We start from the raw sequence: 17,346 nt of genomic DNA, 5'->3' as shown, positions 1-17,346 counted from the left end.
TGTTTTTATATAATCTCTAAATCACTCCCAGGGAGTTTTGGAAAGGGGCACTGCACTTGACAGCAGTGAAGCAAGTAGAATTTTGTTGTGGGTGGGTGGAACCTGTGACCTTCAGTAATGGATAATAATTCAGCAAATAGTTTACTGTTCAGTACACTTTAGCTGTGGTATTCCTTAACTCAGTGAGAAAGTGGTGGTGTTTTTAAAATGGTAGGCAGCAGTAACCAGTCAGAATTCACAGCTTTTATTTATATTTTCCAGCTCTCTCACTGTCTCTTTTTCCCTTTATGGAAAGACTTTGTTGACATAAGCAACTTTTTTTTTTAACTACATATATTTTTCTTACTTGGTGCCATGCCTCCCTGGAATTAATAAAATAATTCTGATGGTAAGAAACTTTACAATTCTGTCCCTGTTTTGTGCTGTTGGATGACATGAGATGTGGGAAGGAGAGTCTCTGGATTTCCAGAGATGTCCCTGGTATCATACAGCTGGTGTATACCAAAGTATATTACAGTACAAAACTGATTGGCTGGCTCTGTCTTGATTGTGTCCTCCACATTGCATCCTCAAAAAAACATTGAAACAGTAATAGAATCTGTCCCTCTCTTAACATAAGAATACAAATGGAGACTTTTATGGGGAATTATATAAATACCCTTGTATCATGAGTCCCATCTAAGTTCCACAAGTCCTGCTATTCGCAGCTGGACAAGACACATTTCAGAGCAGTGGTTAGAAAAGTGAATTACAAAGGTTCGCTGCAGAGCCTTTGCTTCTTCCTGGCAAAAGGAGGCCTGTTCTTTATTTTGCTTTATTTTGTTCTGGTTTTAGCTTGACTGGAGAGGGCATTGCTGCTTACTTGCTGTAGAGAATATTATTTGTGCATCTTCTTTATATATAAATCCTGAGACACGCAGTATAGGACTTAATTTAAAAAGCAAGAAAGCAGAGTAAAAAAAAAGAATAGAGAATTCTTGTCCTTTCCCTCTCGTTGAAGTTCTACCTCACATGTGGATAGAGGGGAAAAAAGGCTGGCATCAGGAGTATTTATAAACACTCGATGAGCCCTAGTTTAAGGGAAAACAAACCTATCTTAATTAGGAATGTGTGGAGTAAGGTAGAATAAGAGGTTTTTTTAATGGTTTTTAGGCTGAGAAACTCCTCAAAATTCTGTCACCTTGCCTTTGCAAATAAAAAACCAGACATGAGAAAAAAGCAAAATTATTGGTAAGCTCCTTTTATACAGCTTGGGGTCCTAAATTATATAGAGCAAATTCAGCAGGTTTTTTATTTGTTGGTTTTGGGGTTTTTTTAGGATCATTTCTTTGTCTCTAAAAGATCAGTAGAAAGTTTTGATTTTATTGTCTGTTGATTAAAAACACAGTCAACACATAACAGCACTCCATTCAACTGTTCATAATGTATTTACATTTTAGTACTTACGGTCCAGGTTGGGGACTGCTGATGGTTAAATTTCAGAAGACAGTTTAATTTTTTTTAAAAAGTGAAGGTTTCAGTGTCAAATCTTTTCATCACTACAAGAGAAGGGAAAGCAACTAGCAACTAATGTTGCTAGTATTTGAAACTAGTGTATTTCTCTTCTCTCTAAACATTCTTCAGCTCGCCCAGAGTCATGTGTGCCAAACTTACCTGTTTGGTGAGAGGCCTGAACAATTTTTTTTTGTTGTTGTTTCAGATGTCCATGCAGATCTGGCATTGTTACTGGGGGGCAGAATTAAATTTCATTTAATAAAAACACTCTTTCTATTCTCTTAGCTATCTTGTTCTTTCGTCCGTGGGTAGTTTCGAAACAACCTCCCTGTTGTGATCAGTGATTTGTGGTTTTGCAGTGTGTGATTTCTGGTGTTCCTAAACCTCTCCCATAAATTATCTAAATTTATGGAAAAGAAGAAGTATTATTCAGTGCTTTACTAAGACGATCATTAAAAGGACCAAAAGCAGATGAAAGCAGAGCACAAACAATGATGCCTGGCCAAAATAGTGTTCTATTACTTGATAAAATAAAAAACTCAAAAGTTTTACATGTGTTTAGTAATCCTGAGAGTGCGTGTGAGATGGAGTGCAACTTTGTTTTAAGAATAACTTCTTACTACTGTTGGATCTTAAGCTCGTGTGGTTTTTTGCTGCTGTTTTTTTCATTCTTCTCACAGCAGGGGAAAAGTGGAAATGAGTAATATTATTTGATTTTATTTTATTCTGATTTTGAGAAATTTATTTTCTGATGCAGTATTCAAGCAGTATTTTATGAACAAAAACTGTGAAAATTAGTACTATTGGATAGTACTGATCTGCCCCTGAAAAACTTGTAATTCTCAATTTGCTATTAACAGATCCACATCAGCAGCAATTAATTCTTCATGACCTCATCGGAGATGTGTTTTTAATATATTGCCAAATGACTTTTTTTGTCCAGCACACTAAGGAGGGACAAAATCAATTTTGCCCTTGCCCATCAGTTGACATCACTCATTTATTCCTATAGTCTGTGGTTTAAGGTCCATTTAGTTTTCACAGGAAAATTAAATACAATGATCATTTCTCTCATCAGTTATGTAGTCCATTTTATGTTCAAGCTCTAGAAACAGATGTGTTTTAAAGTTGTCTTGGTTCAAAGCATATGTCATTTAATTTGCAAATAGGCAATGTTTTTCATAATCCTAAAACATGAAACTGTGGGTAATAACTGTAGCAGAATTAAAAGGCTGAGATTTTTGTCTGCTGGTGTTTTAAGTAATTGTGATGGCGTTTTTTCATTTTGTAACTAATGTGTGTTTTTAGGAGTGAAGGAAGTTGAATTTTTGTGACTGTGCCTTCATTTCTAATCTCTTTGTGAATGAAAAGCTATATACAGGCACAAATCCAGCAGCTTAATTCTCTGTCTGATTAGAGCAATGTTACCAACCTGGTAGGTTGAAAACAGCCATGATCCATGCAGTGGTGTAGCCTCCTGGGAGGCAGAGTAATAACAATCAAATGAAGACATATTAAAATGTAATATTACTTCCTCTCCATGGGGACTGTATAAGAATCATAGCCAGGAACTGTTCTTGTCAGCTGACTCTGCTATGCTCACTGACTCCCTGCCTCTGCATTTATGACTAATGCACTTTGTACAATAAACAGCACTTGTGGAGTTTTAAAAGCAAATAAATGTAAAACATTATACGTTGATTTACATGAGTTCCAGCCTTTTTTATTTGTTTGTTTGTTTTGTTGGGGGTTTTGTTTGTTTTTATACAATTCATGTATTTCAAAGAGAGGGAGGCAGATCAGAATGAGGTTTTTTGCTCTGAATAATCTAATTTCTCCCGTGTGTATGGAGGAGAGTATGTTAAAGTAGTGTGTTATGAACCTGCAAATGTATACTAGCTTCTCTAAAGTAGGTATGTATCAGCAAGACTCTTAAACCATAATTTCATTACAGGTAAGTGTTTTCTGAATGTTGAAAAGCTAAACTTGCATTCCTTATAAAATGGCAGCTGGTGTTGTATTCAAGGAAGGCAGACAGACGGTGTCTGATAAACTACTGTAAAAATGGCCTATAAGTTATTACAGTTTTGTTAGAAAGTCTTAAAATTAGTAGAGATTTCAGCACAATTATATGTGGGGTTTTTTAGATATAGACAAACTGTTGAATAATTTAATGTGGTTTTGGCTGTAATTATTAGTTTTGCAGTTGACACCAGTGGAGCGGGACAGGTCTCAGAAAATCAGAGGTGTTTAACCATCAAAAGATTTTAAAATATTTTGCTGCCTGTTTAGCAACATTTTACTTAGTTCTACGTTCCTATGTATTGCTGTATTAATAGAAAGTGAAGTGTGGGATCCTGTGAACATACTAATACTAATGAGAAACTTCATATTAATCATTAGTTACGCTTATTAGTGTTAATATTTAAGTATTTAGTCTTCTTAGCAGAGGGCTTTGTATGGAAACTCATCTAAGTAGTTGACTTTAAAATGCATCCATATTTAGACCAAAATGTAAAAAAACCTTGTTCTTTTATATATATATATATATATATATATATATATATATATGTGTGTGTGTGTGTGTGTGTGTGTATGTGTATGTATATGTATATAAGAATAAATTGGATGGAAAATTTCAAATCTGATTATATAAACACACTGGAGAATAACATTTCTATTTTGGATACCAGAAACTTATGTTACATTTGTGTTTAAATCCAAAACTCATATCAGGGGCGCTTTTTTTTTTAATATCCTTTCAGCATGAGCAGAGCTGCAAGTTCTGGGTCATTTTCCCACAGAGGTGTGGATGCAGTGGAGGAGCTAAAATGACAGTGGGTGTAATTTTCATTTGGAGATCAATATAGAAAGACCACAGCAAATGTTTGAGGAATATTTTGTATTCATTCCCTTGTTTGACTTCTGCACACTGCACTGTCAAGGGGCATTAGCAGTATGAAACTGTGTTTTCTCTGCTGTCCCAGATTACTTCTTTTTCTCAGTGAAGCTTTTCAAAGCTTTAAACGATGTGTTTAAAGCTACCCACTTTCTTCCTGGTACACTAGGGATACGCAAGGTTGTATTTCGGTAGTCTTAATGAATTTCAAAAAATAATTTCCTCCAGTGGCCTTGGGTAATTGTCAGTTTAATTACAGGAAAAGCTGAGAAGGAAACTTGCTTTGTCACTGAAATGCTTCTCTTTGAAAATTCCCTGTTCCTCAGGACGTAGCAGTCTGTACTCTGAGCTACAACATAGGCTTTCCTAAAATCCCTAGAAGAACTGTGGAAAAAGTGAATACTTCTGCAAATTCATTCATCTGACATCAAAGCTCTGAAAGCATTCTTTTAGCAAGCAAGCGAGGCGGATTGCGCTGGCGTAGGCACACAACCAGACTCATTGTACATCTGGGTCTTCCCATTTGGAGTCTGTATTTGAAGTAATTTTTGCATTTTAGTTTTTCATCTTACTTTCTTATTCTGTACTGAGGTCAGACTGCATCCTCTGCATCCTGTTGGGGTCTCCTGCTCCATGGGTTAAGTGGGTAGGCCTTTAAAGAATAAAAAGGCATTGGTGTTCAGAGGAAGCAGCATTCTAGTCAATTAAAATCAAGTAGAAGGTGTTTAAGGAGATGTGATTCCCTTCAGCTCGATTAAAAAAAGAATCAAATAACAAAACCACAAGACAAAGTCAGTGTTTATTATTTATACCTTCAATCGGTGCTCAGCTTTGGTATTTCTATTTACTGCATTTTTTTCTCTGTGTCCTTGTGCTGGTACATTGGCAAATAGATCATAAAAAACACTTTCAGCAAAGACACATTTGATTTATGTCCAGGATGGGTTCTTGGTATTGATTTTTTTTTCCCCCCCTCTGGAAAAAAAAACAAAAACAGAAGAAAACAAAACTATATGTCTCCATTATTTTCCAAGCCTGGCAATGCAGTGACACATTTCAGATCAGCTTTTATCTTAAATTACTCAACGTGCTCTTTTGTATTTTGAAAAGTCTTTTTGCCATACAGCTATTGTCATGTTTTTACAGGGAGGAGGGAACAAGAGGAGGAACTGGGAGGGACCCCGTATTAGGAGAGGGGAGTTTTAGGAAAAGAAAGCACAGTTTGGGAAGTTTGTATGGTGGCTGTAATTCGAGTTGGTCACAAAAGAGTCAGAAGTGGAACAAAAACAAGACTCAGATCAAAGGCTAGGAAGCAGGGTTCAGCAGTATGGGGTTTATATCTTTACGGCTAGAGAGAAGATTAGAGCAAGAAAAATACTGCCATGGGGGTAGGAAGACATTGTGAAGGAAAAAGGAAATATACATAGACTGCATTTGAAAGAAAATCCCCAAGGAAGGTGAAAGAGAAGGAGCGAGAATTAAAAACAAAGACCTGAAGAGTGTAAAGCCCACAGGCTGAAAGGAGAGGGGCAGAGGGAGCCATGTGCTGCTTAAGCAGTTCACCACCACCACGCCAAGCCAAGCAGTGAGCTCCCTGGCATGGCATTTTCCGTTTGTTTTCTCCAGTTGGCAGCCCAGTGCGCCCTCTCATGAGTTTATTTCGGGCTTCAGATAAACAGCTCCAAGAAATGACAGTGAAATTTCCATCCCCAGGAGAACCAGAGTAGGTTCTCTGCTCCCCTGCTGTGTCCCACTCGTGGTGGCCAGCGGCTCAGTGCAGTGCAGTGGCCACACCACCAACTGCTGGGGAGCTGCCGGATCCTTTGCCAGCAGCTGTTTTGCAACCAGCAGCTGGCTGGGGCGGCAGCGGCGCACCCATGCACCGTGATTCAGCCCTGTGGGTTCTCCAAGGGAGTGGAGCATGGCACGGCAGTGTCAGCCTGCGCCCGGATCGCGTGGCTGCAGCTGGCACCTAGATAAGCCAGAACAATGCAGACGCAGGGGAAAGCAGCCCGTGGTTTGTGTGAGCTAAAAGGTTTCCCTGAGAGTGGAGCGTACTCCCCTTTGCCACCCGCCCCCGCAGAGGCTCCTCAGTGCTGAGGAAAGTGAGATTGTGCTTTAAACTATTAAATGGTTTTCCAATCAGTTCAGAATCTTAGCTTTCACCTGGGTCTTTTGTATGCGTTCACTTATTCCAGCAGGAGATTTGTTATAGAGGAAGCAGGTGTAACATGGTGATTATAAAGATACTGTTGGGAGGGGGAAAAAAAGAGTGATTTTTCAGTGCTTTTCTCCTCTGAGCTTGCCAGAGCTTCCTTTTCAGCTGACTCCATCACCTTTTTAGCAAGATGGTGTGTTTTTGTCCAAGTCAGTCAGTCAGTCAATTGTGCATAGGAAAATAAAAGGCTGCTGGGTAAATTTGAAACCTTGATAACACATTCCTCCATTTGTATATATTGTACAGCTTACCAGTGTATTCATTCGTTTGGCTTTCAGCATTTCACAACTTTCCATAGGTCAGCCTGAGCAACAAAAACAGGTCCTGGTAGATTGAAAGATCCCTGCTTTCAGAGACTCATATTCACATCACTTTGCCTGTTGATTTCCTGATTTTTATTTATTTTTATTTTTATTTATTTTTCTTTTATTTTTGATCAGCAACATCAAATGGGTCTTTGGAGGGCCTGGATAACCAGGAGGGAGGGGTGTGCCAGACAAAAACCATGAAGATCCTCATGAAAGTTGGACAAGGTAAAGACCATCTGCTGTTTCATGAAATCACTTTGATCGGTCTCAATGTCCTTTTTAGTTTTCAGGCTTCTTTTAGCAGTGTAGAGCAGAGAGGCAGTCAAGCCTGGTGTGGTCATTCCTCCCTTACAGTCTGAAAGCGCAGCCTATTTTCTCTTCCTCGGCTACTGACAGATTTCTACAGAAGGAGGGTTAGTGTAATAAGATCTCTTCATTGGAGAGATCCCTAGAAGGAAAGGTCACCTGGGAGTAGTGTGTTTCAGTCATTTTTATTTTTATTTTAAAAACAAAAGCCACAACTCTGCTGCTCAGAATTATTTAAAATACATGAAAAGAGGGAAGCTAATATTTCTATAGTTTGCTTGTTATGAATTCTGATTACAGAGAGGTTTTTGTTCATTGTCTCTTTTCACATATAGATAACCTATTGTGCAGGAAGAAAGAATTATTCTTCTAAGTAGAAGTTGGTTTAGTAGTCAATCAACTTCCTCAGTTAAACTGAAATGTCATCTGCTAAGCTTTTCTTGCCAATTACAGGAGACCCTATAGTTTCTGCAGATGGCCTCACAATTTAAACCTGAAATAACTAATATAACCATTTTGCTTTAAAGGGAAAATTACGTTCTTATATCTCCCAGTCCTTTGCATAAAGGTTCTTCTGTTAAGCCATTTGTGTCTCACGAGGTACCTAGAGCCAGCTTGTAAGGCTCCACACCATCAAGTGCCAAAGCTGCATGAGTCCTCTTTCTCTCCGCAGATCCCAACTCAGCAGGGCAGCCACGGCACACGGATCCCACCAAGCGCCCCGAGCAGGAAGCTGGCACCAACGGGAAGAGTTCTACCACCAGCCCTTTTGTGAAGGACCACTCAGGTGGGTGTGGTGGGACTTTGCCCTGGAACATCTTCTCCTCCTTTGTCCCTAAATGTGTTTTATTTTACCATTAACATGCCAGAAAAGCAAATGTTTTCATCGTGAGATGAAGCAAAAGCCGGTTCTGATTGCCCCGGTGGATAGTGGGTGGGAGCTGCAAGTTTTGGCAACAGCTGCTCTCTCCCCTCTTCCACTCTGCTGTAGAAGTTAATTACATCTTGTCACAGTGTCTCTCATTTACAGGAAAATTTTTGGATAGGACATTTGCTAAGAAGCTTTACAGTGGTCAGTGCTGCCTTACATTTAGTACTCTGGCAGATGAACGAGTCCCTTTCTCTTCCCGCATAATACATTATCAAGTGGTTCTTGACAGCCATTTATAAAGTTTATTTCAGGGCATCTATAATTAATGTCCTGATGTTTTAGCTGACCATATGAAGTCTAGACATGTATGGCTGGTCTTCTACTAAATGTAAAGTTTTGGGGTTTTGTTTTATTTTTTTTTAATAATTATCTGAACAAAATAAATAGATTATTCGAAACAAATATCTTTAGGATGCATTTCACTCATAGGGTGAACAAGAGAAAACCTAACTCTTAAGACTCAAGCTGTACAGAAGAAAATTCAGTAATTAGTAATGCTACAAAGCAAAACTTTGCTGACAAAGGTGATTCTGGGTTTCCCAAAAAAGGCCACAGGTTTTCCTTGCCAGCTGTGTCTTTAGTTACTGGGCTAGCAAATCTTTGATACAGTGAGTGGCTTCAGCTGATCCCTGCAGAGGCTTTGGTGGGAAGAGTTAACAATTATGTGAATATAGCATCTGTATCATTTTTCCATTGTGAGTGAACAACAAGAGAGGGAAATAGGTTAAAACTTTTAGAAGTGAAAAAGTGTCAATGAGCATTCATGTAATTTTTGTGAAAAATAATATGATGGTGTGATAAGCGGCAAATACTCAACAGGCTGTTGAGCTTTTCCTGATGACCAAATGCGGGGTATTGTTTTCTTTTAAGTAAATGTAAGTTAATACTAACAGACATGCTGTTACTGTTCTGTCTGTCTCCCATGCTGCCTCAAGCTCCTTAGTTTCATTTCCAAGCAAGAGGAGTCTCTGTAAAGAGGCACTAAGGATGGTTTAACTTAAATCAATATGCGAAAGATAAAATAGCAGAGGGAACAGCGTGGCACTGAACAGTACCAGTTGTTCTGAGAATTGTCATTTCCCTGTGTTATTTTCCCTTCCAGTCCTATCCCACCCCTCTCTTGTGCCTGGGGCTGGCCTGCATCTGTTAAAAGATGCCGTGTGCATCAAAGGCTGCCTTGTCAGTGACAGTTCTCGCTGCTGATGGATGATGATGTATGAAACAGGCTGGTTTGGGAGCAACACAAAAGTGAGACCAACAGGCACAAAGTCTTGCTTTATATCGATTGCTGACTTCGGCTGTTTGCATTTAGCTATCTAACAGGGTAATTGGTTTGTCAAAGTTTAGCTGTCAGTTAATTCTTCCAGTCTTGCTTACTCTACACATTTTTAAGCAACATAAATGGGTCACAGGATGGCAATAACTTTTGTCTATTGTATTTCCATTCTTTCCAGGATCTAGCACAGATGGCAGTAAGGCTGGGCATTCCAGTATACTGGGTTCAGAGGTGGCCTTATTTGCAGGGATTGCATCAGGGTGCATCATTTTCATCGTCATCATCATCACTTTGGTGGTTCTTTTGTTGAAGTACCGGAGAAGACACAGGAAGCATTCCCCGCAACACACGACAACTCTATCACTTAGTACATTAGCCACCCCAAAACGCAGTGGCAACAACAATGGTTCTGAGCCCAGTGACATTATCATTCCTCTAAGGACTGCAGACAGTGTCTTTTGCCCCCACTATGAAAAGGTCAGCGGCGACTATGGACATCCGGTGTACATAGTTCAAGAGATGCCTCCTCAGAGTCCAGCAAACATTTATTACAAGGTCTGAGGAACACACAACCAGCTCTGTGGTACAGTTGAGTCGTAGAGGAAACTCACTGGTCAAATGCTTTCTGTTGGGGTTTGTGATGACGCCTTGTGCGCTAGCATTGACTTAAGCACAGGGGGGAGAAGGCAACAGCTCTTTCTCCAGGAACCGACGCGAGCTGGACAGCTTACCTAGTCTGTAGAATCCCTATCTCGGTGAATAAGTATTCACTAAAAGCTGGAAGACTTTTATGTAGAAGATGCCCATTCTGATTGCTGTACTCTTGTTACATTCATCATCCTCAAAGCCATGTGCTGTGGGCATTCAGGCATGTACAAAAGCCAAGGGAAGATGGAGCAATCCGTGGATGTTAATAGCTCTAGGCATCCTGGGAAGGTGCTCTAGGATATATCAAGCTTGAAATGCAATCTTCTGACTTTTGTGTGTCTCTCTCAGTGCGTACTGGATTTGTCACACAGACCTTGGTGTCTAAGTAAGACTTGTTAAAGTTCTCTTGCTTTTAGTCCGTCACTGTTCCATTTGTTTCTGTTATCCGGGGCTCTGCCATCCTTCACATAAGATTTCCTTTCACTCCACCTCCCGAATCACTAATGGAACATTAATGTTTGGAGATCCGCACTCCATCCATCTGCTACAGCAGCCTCACTCGAATGGGTAATGCGTTTATAAAAATTGTGTTTGATAGTAAGGAGCCTTCCAGCCAAAAAGTTAGGCTGTCAACAAAGTCAAGAGCAGGACTGGGTGGTGGAGGGAAGGGCTGATTGAGGTTGCAATTCAATATTGCTGCCTCAGAAATAGAAGCTGGGAAGAAAAAAAAAATGCATTTAGGTAGCACAGCACTTTGGTATGCTAAGTTTTAAGAGGCAAGTAGGGAACACAATAACATGTGCAGTGGGTTAAGGCTGCATTTGAAGGAATTCACGGTTATCAAATACCAGTGTGCAGAAAAAAATAGTACCTTCAATACAGTAGAACAAAGGGGTATTGTTAGTAAGTCAACAAGCCTGGAGAAGACAAGACAATAGCAGGCCACTGAGGATGTATTAGGGCAGGGCTGTTGTGGTACTGGCAATAAAATACACGGCTTTGAAGCTGTAGCAAAAACATAGTCTGCCTTCGATGATTTTTAAGCAGACTCAGCTGCTATACTATCACATTATACTAAACACAGGGAAAGCATTTAAGAAAACAACTGAGAGCCAAGTGCCCAAGATGATTATAAGCCAGTGGGTCAAATGAGCTATAATTCTATCACTGATAAAGTTGTGGGGAAAACAAACAACAAAACAACAAACCACAAAACCTTGCTCATCTCCAAAAGTAAGGCAGAATTCCTTTGTGACTGACCCTTTTGGCACTTTGGCTTATTGTAGTGCTGTCCCTGCACAGTGAGTGTAGGTACTGACTGACACAGCAGTTCATTGGTGCTCTGTTGCAAAGTTAAAGCACATATGGCAAACCTCTGGCAGTCTGTAAGAGTAAAATAAATTATGACACTGAGATGGAAAAGGAAAATATGTCTTATTTATAATAGGTGTATAGAACACAAGGGATATAAAGTGAGAGTTTTTCTTTTGTTCATTCTTTCTTACTTTTGATTTGGATTTTTTTACTAATATATATTTTGAGATTGCACAGAATCTACACCAGAAGATGTGAAAATCATTTGCGGCAATTGCATAGTCTTAACTTGTCATCATTTTCCATATATGTGTGTGTGTGTGTCTATGTATATACACACATATATAACTATATATGCATACGTATGTATATATATGTATGCATATGTGCACATTTTTAAAAAAAATAAACTACTTCTGGAAAAAAAAAAACAGCTATCCTAAACCACCAGTGGGAGCATAAGTTTTAAAAAAAAATTCCAAAGCATCTTGTAAGAGGAAAGTAGAAAATGTAAGGTCCAAAATATCAGGAATTCAGTGTTACTGCATCACATATTTAACAGCAACAAGATGTGCCGGCATTTATTTTCTGTGTGGTGTTTTCCCTTGCCTTACAGGCTGATGTGTTCTGTAGATTTTGTTGAGGTTCGTAGAGGGGGGTTTCAGGTTAAAGTTTTCTCTTTAGCATGGCTATTCCCCTAAAGCTCCCACCCTAGGGAGGAAATAAAAAAAAAAAAACCTCTACTTTTATATGTGCTATGCAATATGCAAATAGACATTTCTAACATAGTCATGTTACTATGGTAACACTTCGCTTTCTGATTTGGAAAGAAAATGTAGCAACAGCATTTTAGGGTTCTCAGACCTCTGGTGAGCACCTGCAAGAAAAAAAAAAAAGAAAAAAAAAGAAAGAAAAGAAAAATATTTGTCATAGAAATGATCACTCTCTTTGTTTTCTGAACCTGAAGATAATGTTGAGATGTTGGTCCAAAAGAGAGAAACAAAAAACAAAAAAAATTCCAACCCATGGTTCTGTGGAAGGTTACCATGGTGACTAACTACAGTACATATGTAATTCTTTTCAACAACCCTTCTTTTCTATGAATCCATCCATACAAGGTTCTATTGTAAGTCATTAAGATTTTATTTTGGGGGAGGGGAAGGGAAAAGATGGGCTTACTGATCCTTATTTTTATTAAATCATAGCTATGCTTCATCAGTTGGCTACATTCTAGTTATATACTAAACTGTGAAAAAAAATCAGACTAATTGCTCAAGAGCAACCTGCAGCCAATTTAAAAAAAAAATGTACTGTGCGTCTGTTTTGTGTCTGGTGCAGAATTATGACAATCTACCAACTGTTCCTTTCTTTGACGTTGGTCCAGCTTTGAAAAGTTACTGTAAATGCCTTGCTTGTATGATCATCCCTAGTCACCCAAATTGGAATTTGCACCATCATGTCTAAGTGAAGATGCTGTAAATAGGTTCAGATTTACTGTATATGGATTTGGGGTGTTACAGTAGCCTTATTCACATTTTTAAATAATTAAAAAACCCACATGAAAACAAGATAAAAAAGGCTTTTCTTAACCAGATTGTGTATATAGAGCAATGTTGGTTTTTTATAAAGTCTGAGCAAGATGTTTTGTATAAAATTTGAATTTTGCAATGTATTTAGCTACAGCTTGTTTAAAGGCAGTGTCATTCCCCTTTGCACTGTATTGAGGAAAAAAATTATATAAAAGGTTGCCAAATTGCCGCATATTTGTGCTGAAATTGTGTACCATGAATATTTATTTAAGAATTTCTTTGTCCAGTTTGTAAGTAACACAGTATTATGCTTGAGTTATAAATAATTTCTTTCTTTTTCTTTTTTAATTTTATTTTTTTGGTTCTGTTTGTTTGTTTGTTTCATTCTGTATTAAAACTAGCCGGTCATAAGTTTGAAATCTGCTTTAGTTCCACATTGCAATTTGTTCCCAGAAAATGAAAATTATGAAAATCACATTCCACATCTGTTTCAAACTGAATTTGTTCTTAAAAAAATAAAATATTTTTTTCCTATGGAAATGTTGCCTTCTAAGTATTTTCTTCTTTAGTTTTGCAATTTGTTTCTTTTTTAAAGGATGAAAATAAGAATGTCACCAAGCTTGCCTGCCTGCCTTCCTCCTGTCTCTCTCTTCCTCCTCTCCCCCCTCTCTCCAACCTGATTGCTAGTGGTTTATAGGAAATCTTCTTAGAGTACACTGACTTCTGTTAACCTACTTCTTTCAAACTCTCTCTTCCATATATCAGCAGATTTCAGGAAACACCTGGGCATCCGATGCCCTTGGAAGTCAGTGAACTGCAGTCAGATGCAGTGGCCAGGTTTCTTGGATGATCTTGGAGTTGAGACTACAACCACATAAATAATTCCCAGACATTATGTGGTGGATGTACTCTGTGGGCAGAATCAGAGAAAAAAAAAACACCTGAAGCTTTCTGGGTAAGGTTTTTCCTAGGAGGGACAGTGTTGATCCTGGGGTGACAGGGCTGAGCAAGAAGGGACAGGAGATGAAAGACATTGGGAGGATGACAAAGGATTGGAAGTGCTGCCAAGTCAAGACATCTCTTCATGGTTCTTTCACTGCAGCCTAGGGGAGATGGGGGCCAACGTGCAGGTAGCACAAGCCTTAATACAGTTCCTCTGGTTCTGCTGCCCTAATTTTCACTAGGGTAAAAAATTCACTTAATAAATAATACCTTCATTTTCTGACAAAGCTCAATCACCCTGAAAGTGAAGCACCTTTCCGTTTGTTAGCAGCACATAAATGGTATGATGGTCCATGGAGTAACAGGTGGGAAGGTCTACAGAGGGCAAATATGCATTTGTCACTTTAGCAACAGATGCCAATTAGCCATAGAAATTTCACAGTTAGCTATTTGTAGTGTGGGTGATGCAATGCCCGTTTGTCAAATTATTTCTTGTTTTCTGAATGATCAGAGAAAAATGACAGTATGGCTAGGACACTTGGTGTGTCGCAATGGCACAAGTACTCTGAAATGGGATGTACAGAAAGCCCTGGACTGGGAGATGGTTGAACTAGTATGACTTCTTGCAGATGGAGCTCATTTTGGAGATCCAGTTCACAGAATCTGTGCTGGAAGTTGACCTTAAAAGGAAAGTCACAGTGCCACTTAGGTTAACCTCCTGGCTCTGGTACAGATGACCTTGGAGATTTGGTCCAGCGGAAGGCATAAGAGTGAAACATGCGAGCATCCTCTGGCATCTCAGTAAATCTTTGGCCTAATCCTCTATTTAAGTCTGGAAGCCCCTTCAGAGGAGATAGCCTTGTGCTCTCTGAGCACACAGCTACTCGGCTGGGTTGTGGTTTCACTCCCTGCTCCATGGCTGCACACGGCAATTCCCCTTGCTGATCTCGGTGCGTTGTCGTGAGGGCTCCCACGTTGTCATCTGCTGTGAGGTGCTCAGGTCTGGTCTGTGCTGAAAGCCTGTCTGGCACAGCCATCTGTTAGAGTTGTGGCTCTAGCTTAGTTAAGGCCAAGGCTATTGTTTGTATTTTAATCCTTGTTAAATACTGGAAGCTGTTGATAAACAAATACTTCAATAGTGTCAAGTTTACACGGTGTTTTCATTGCTGTGCCTCTTTTTTCCAAGTATAATAAACATATAATATATATTTATAACTAGCATGTATACTGACACCTGTGGGCACCTATTTTTGCCACTGTCTTAGCAACAAGGGAAAATTGCTGTTGCTAAAAAACTGTGTCTCCACTGGGAGGGAAAAATCCTTTGCCAGTGTAATAACTATCTGTATATTTATGCCTGGGGCCAAGGATGCTTGGTTAACAGGAGTGCCTTGCACGCATACCTTCCCAAACAGAGCAGAACCTCTACTGAGTTGCTGAACTAATTTTAGTAAAAGATGCCTTAGACACTCAGCATAAAGTCATTATCTTACAACCCATCTTTTACAACTTGCAGAGGAAAAAAATACTTTCATTTTTTTCCTGCTGCTGACACCTCACTATTAATTATCAAACAAGCACAAAATCAGAATTTACTGCCTTTATTACAAAACTGGTTCTCTGGCAAGAGCTAGTCCAAGTCAATAGGCTCCACTAAGTGGAAAATAAAATTATAATTCACAGTAGTTATCCATCTAGAGTGGAATTAGGATCTGTTATATAAAATAGTGCCTCACAAAGTAAGCATAACAATGTTACTGCCTTGGTTTAAAACCTTGTACCTCTTGTTCAGCCTGTCTCTTTAGCTTTGCTGTGATGCATTGATCAAATGCTCACTCAGTCAGCAGCACACTCGTTTTGATTCTATGGGCACCATAAATTTTCTTTTTGCAGAAAAGCTTAAAATTTTGTAGTGCTTAGCAAAATAAAGGACAATGAAAATTCAGTCTTTCTAACTGCCGCTCTCCATCTTCACAGCCACAATACAAATGTTGGTGGGGAAAATGCCCAGGGTTTAAAAACACCAAACAAACTCCTTACACAATTGGTATGTCATTACATGAAGCATCAGACCAGAAATCAAGTAATATTTGTTTTGGAAAAAAAAATGGATGTTGGAGCATATAGCACAGTGTATTAATGGTTGTGCTATTCATAATCCAAATGGTGCTGGATTCAGCTGACTGAGCTATCATCTATGAAACAAAATAATAATACCCGTCTTTCGCATGATTCATGCAAATACTTTGATGCATAATTAAGGCATAATGCAATCCATAGGAAACCCTCTTGAGAAGGAGGTGCAAGAGCCTGCCCATACACAGTGAGGATGAGGAGGTGGAGCTGCCGGTGGCAGCTTCTGGAGGAAGGCCAGTGGAACAGCGGGATGAGGCAAGAGAGGGAAAGTGTGTGAGAGGGCAGTGACTTTCTGAGGAGGAGGCTCAGGGAGATCTGCAATGACAAAATCCAGGGAGAAATCAGAGCAAGGTGGCAGCTTGCTTTCTGGAGGTAGAGAAAAAGGGTCTTCACAGCTCCGGGAAAGGCTTTGGTGGAAAACACATGCAGAAGAAAAGTGTTGACAGATGAAAAGCGAGTGTAGTGTTTGATAAGGATTGGTTGTTGTTTCAGGTAGGTGAGGAGATCAGGTCAGGTTGTTCTGCTAGACACTAAAAGGAGAGTGAGCCTAAATAGGGAGGAGAATCCAGGCCAGAACTCAGTGTTTTTTGTAGCCTTGGATCCTGTGAAAAAGACATCAAGGATCTGCAAGAACTGTAGGACTAGTCAAACTCCAAAAGGCAGAGAACTTTGTGCACAGCTGTCATAGACAGCTGGAATACAACTTGTGTTTTCATAAACACAAGTTTATGAAAAACCCTCATGTGCTTAGACTGCTGAAGAAGTGCAATTATTAAATTAATAATATGGGGAATTTGTTGAGGGCGGGAAGATAGTTGCTTCTAGATCAAACCTTCAGTGGATATAAATTAGCATAGTTCAGTTTGATATCTGATCCTACTTATCACAGTTCAGAATTGCACACGCATAAGCAATACTCATACAGATTTTACTATAGCCCTCAGCTATGAGAAAATGCTTTATAAGAGTGTTGTTCTGAATATTATGAAGATTGTACTCAAAAGCATACCAACAGTGACTTGCTTTTATAAAATACTGCTATCAATGCCATAAAAATTGTATTTTGTATTTTATTGAACATTGTCAGCAATTTGCTGTATCTGTTCATTAAAAGTAGGTTGGATTACTAGCAAATGTGTAATAAAAATTGTTCATGTTTTAATGAGTCTTTCTGGCCTCTCTTTAATATTTAAACTCATTCCTTCCCACTCCTGCTTTCAGTTCTATTCCTTATGCTTAACAGGCAGGTCAGCTGTGCAGTGTTATTACATTATCTGTTCATGCCCACATGCTATGTTTCTAGTCTTTCCAAATCTCTTCATTTGTTCAACATACCTAATTCTGA

At 39.1% G+C, this 17,346-nt stretch overlaps 1 protein-coding gene across 1 annotated transcript in view; it reads left to right on the top strand.

Moving 5' to 3' along the window:
• Positions 1-13,463, top strand: part of EFNB2 (ephrin B2) — a 45,235-nt gene extending 31,772 nt beyond the window's left edge. Inside the window, exons 4-6 of the mRNA XM_059839316.1 lie at positions 7,052-7,144; positions 7,899-8,012; positions 9,611-13,463. Coding sequence (XP_059695299.1) covers positions 7,052-7,144; positions 7,899-8,012; positions 9,611-9,993 — 590 coding nt within the window. The 3' untranslated portion in view covers positions 9,994-13,463. The remainder of the gene's footprint in view (positions 1-7,051; positions 7,145-7,898; positions 8,013-9,610) is intronic.
• The last annotated feature ends 3,883 nt before the right edge of the window (positions 13,464-17,346 follow it).

The sequence above is a fragment of the Haemorhous mexicanus genome, chromosome 2, assembly GCF_027477595.1.
Source record: "Haemorhous mexicanus isolate bHaeMex1 chromosome 2, bHaeMex1.pri, whole genome shotgun sequence".
Taxonomy (NCBI): domain Eukaryota; kingdom Metazoa; phylum Chordata; class Aves; order Passeriformes; family Fringillidae; genus Haemorhous; species Haemorhous mexicanus.
This window is presented reverse-complemented; position numbering and strand designations above follow the sequence as displayed.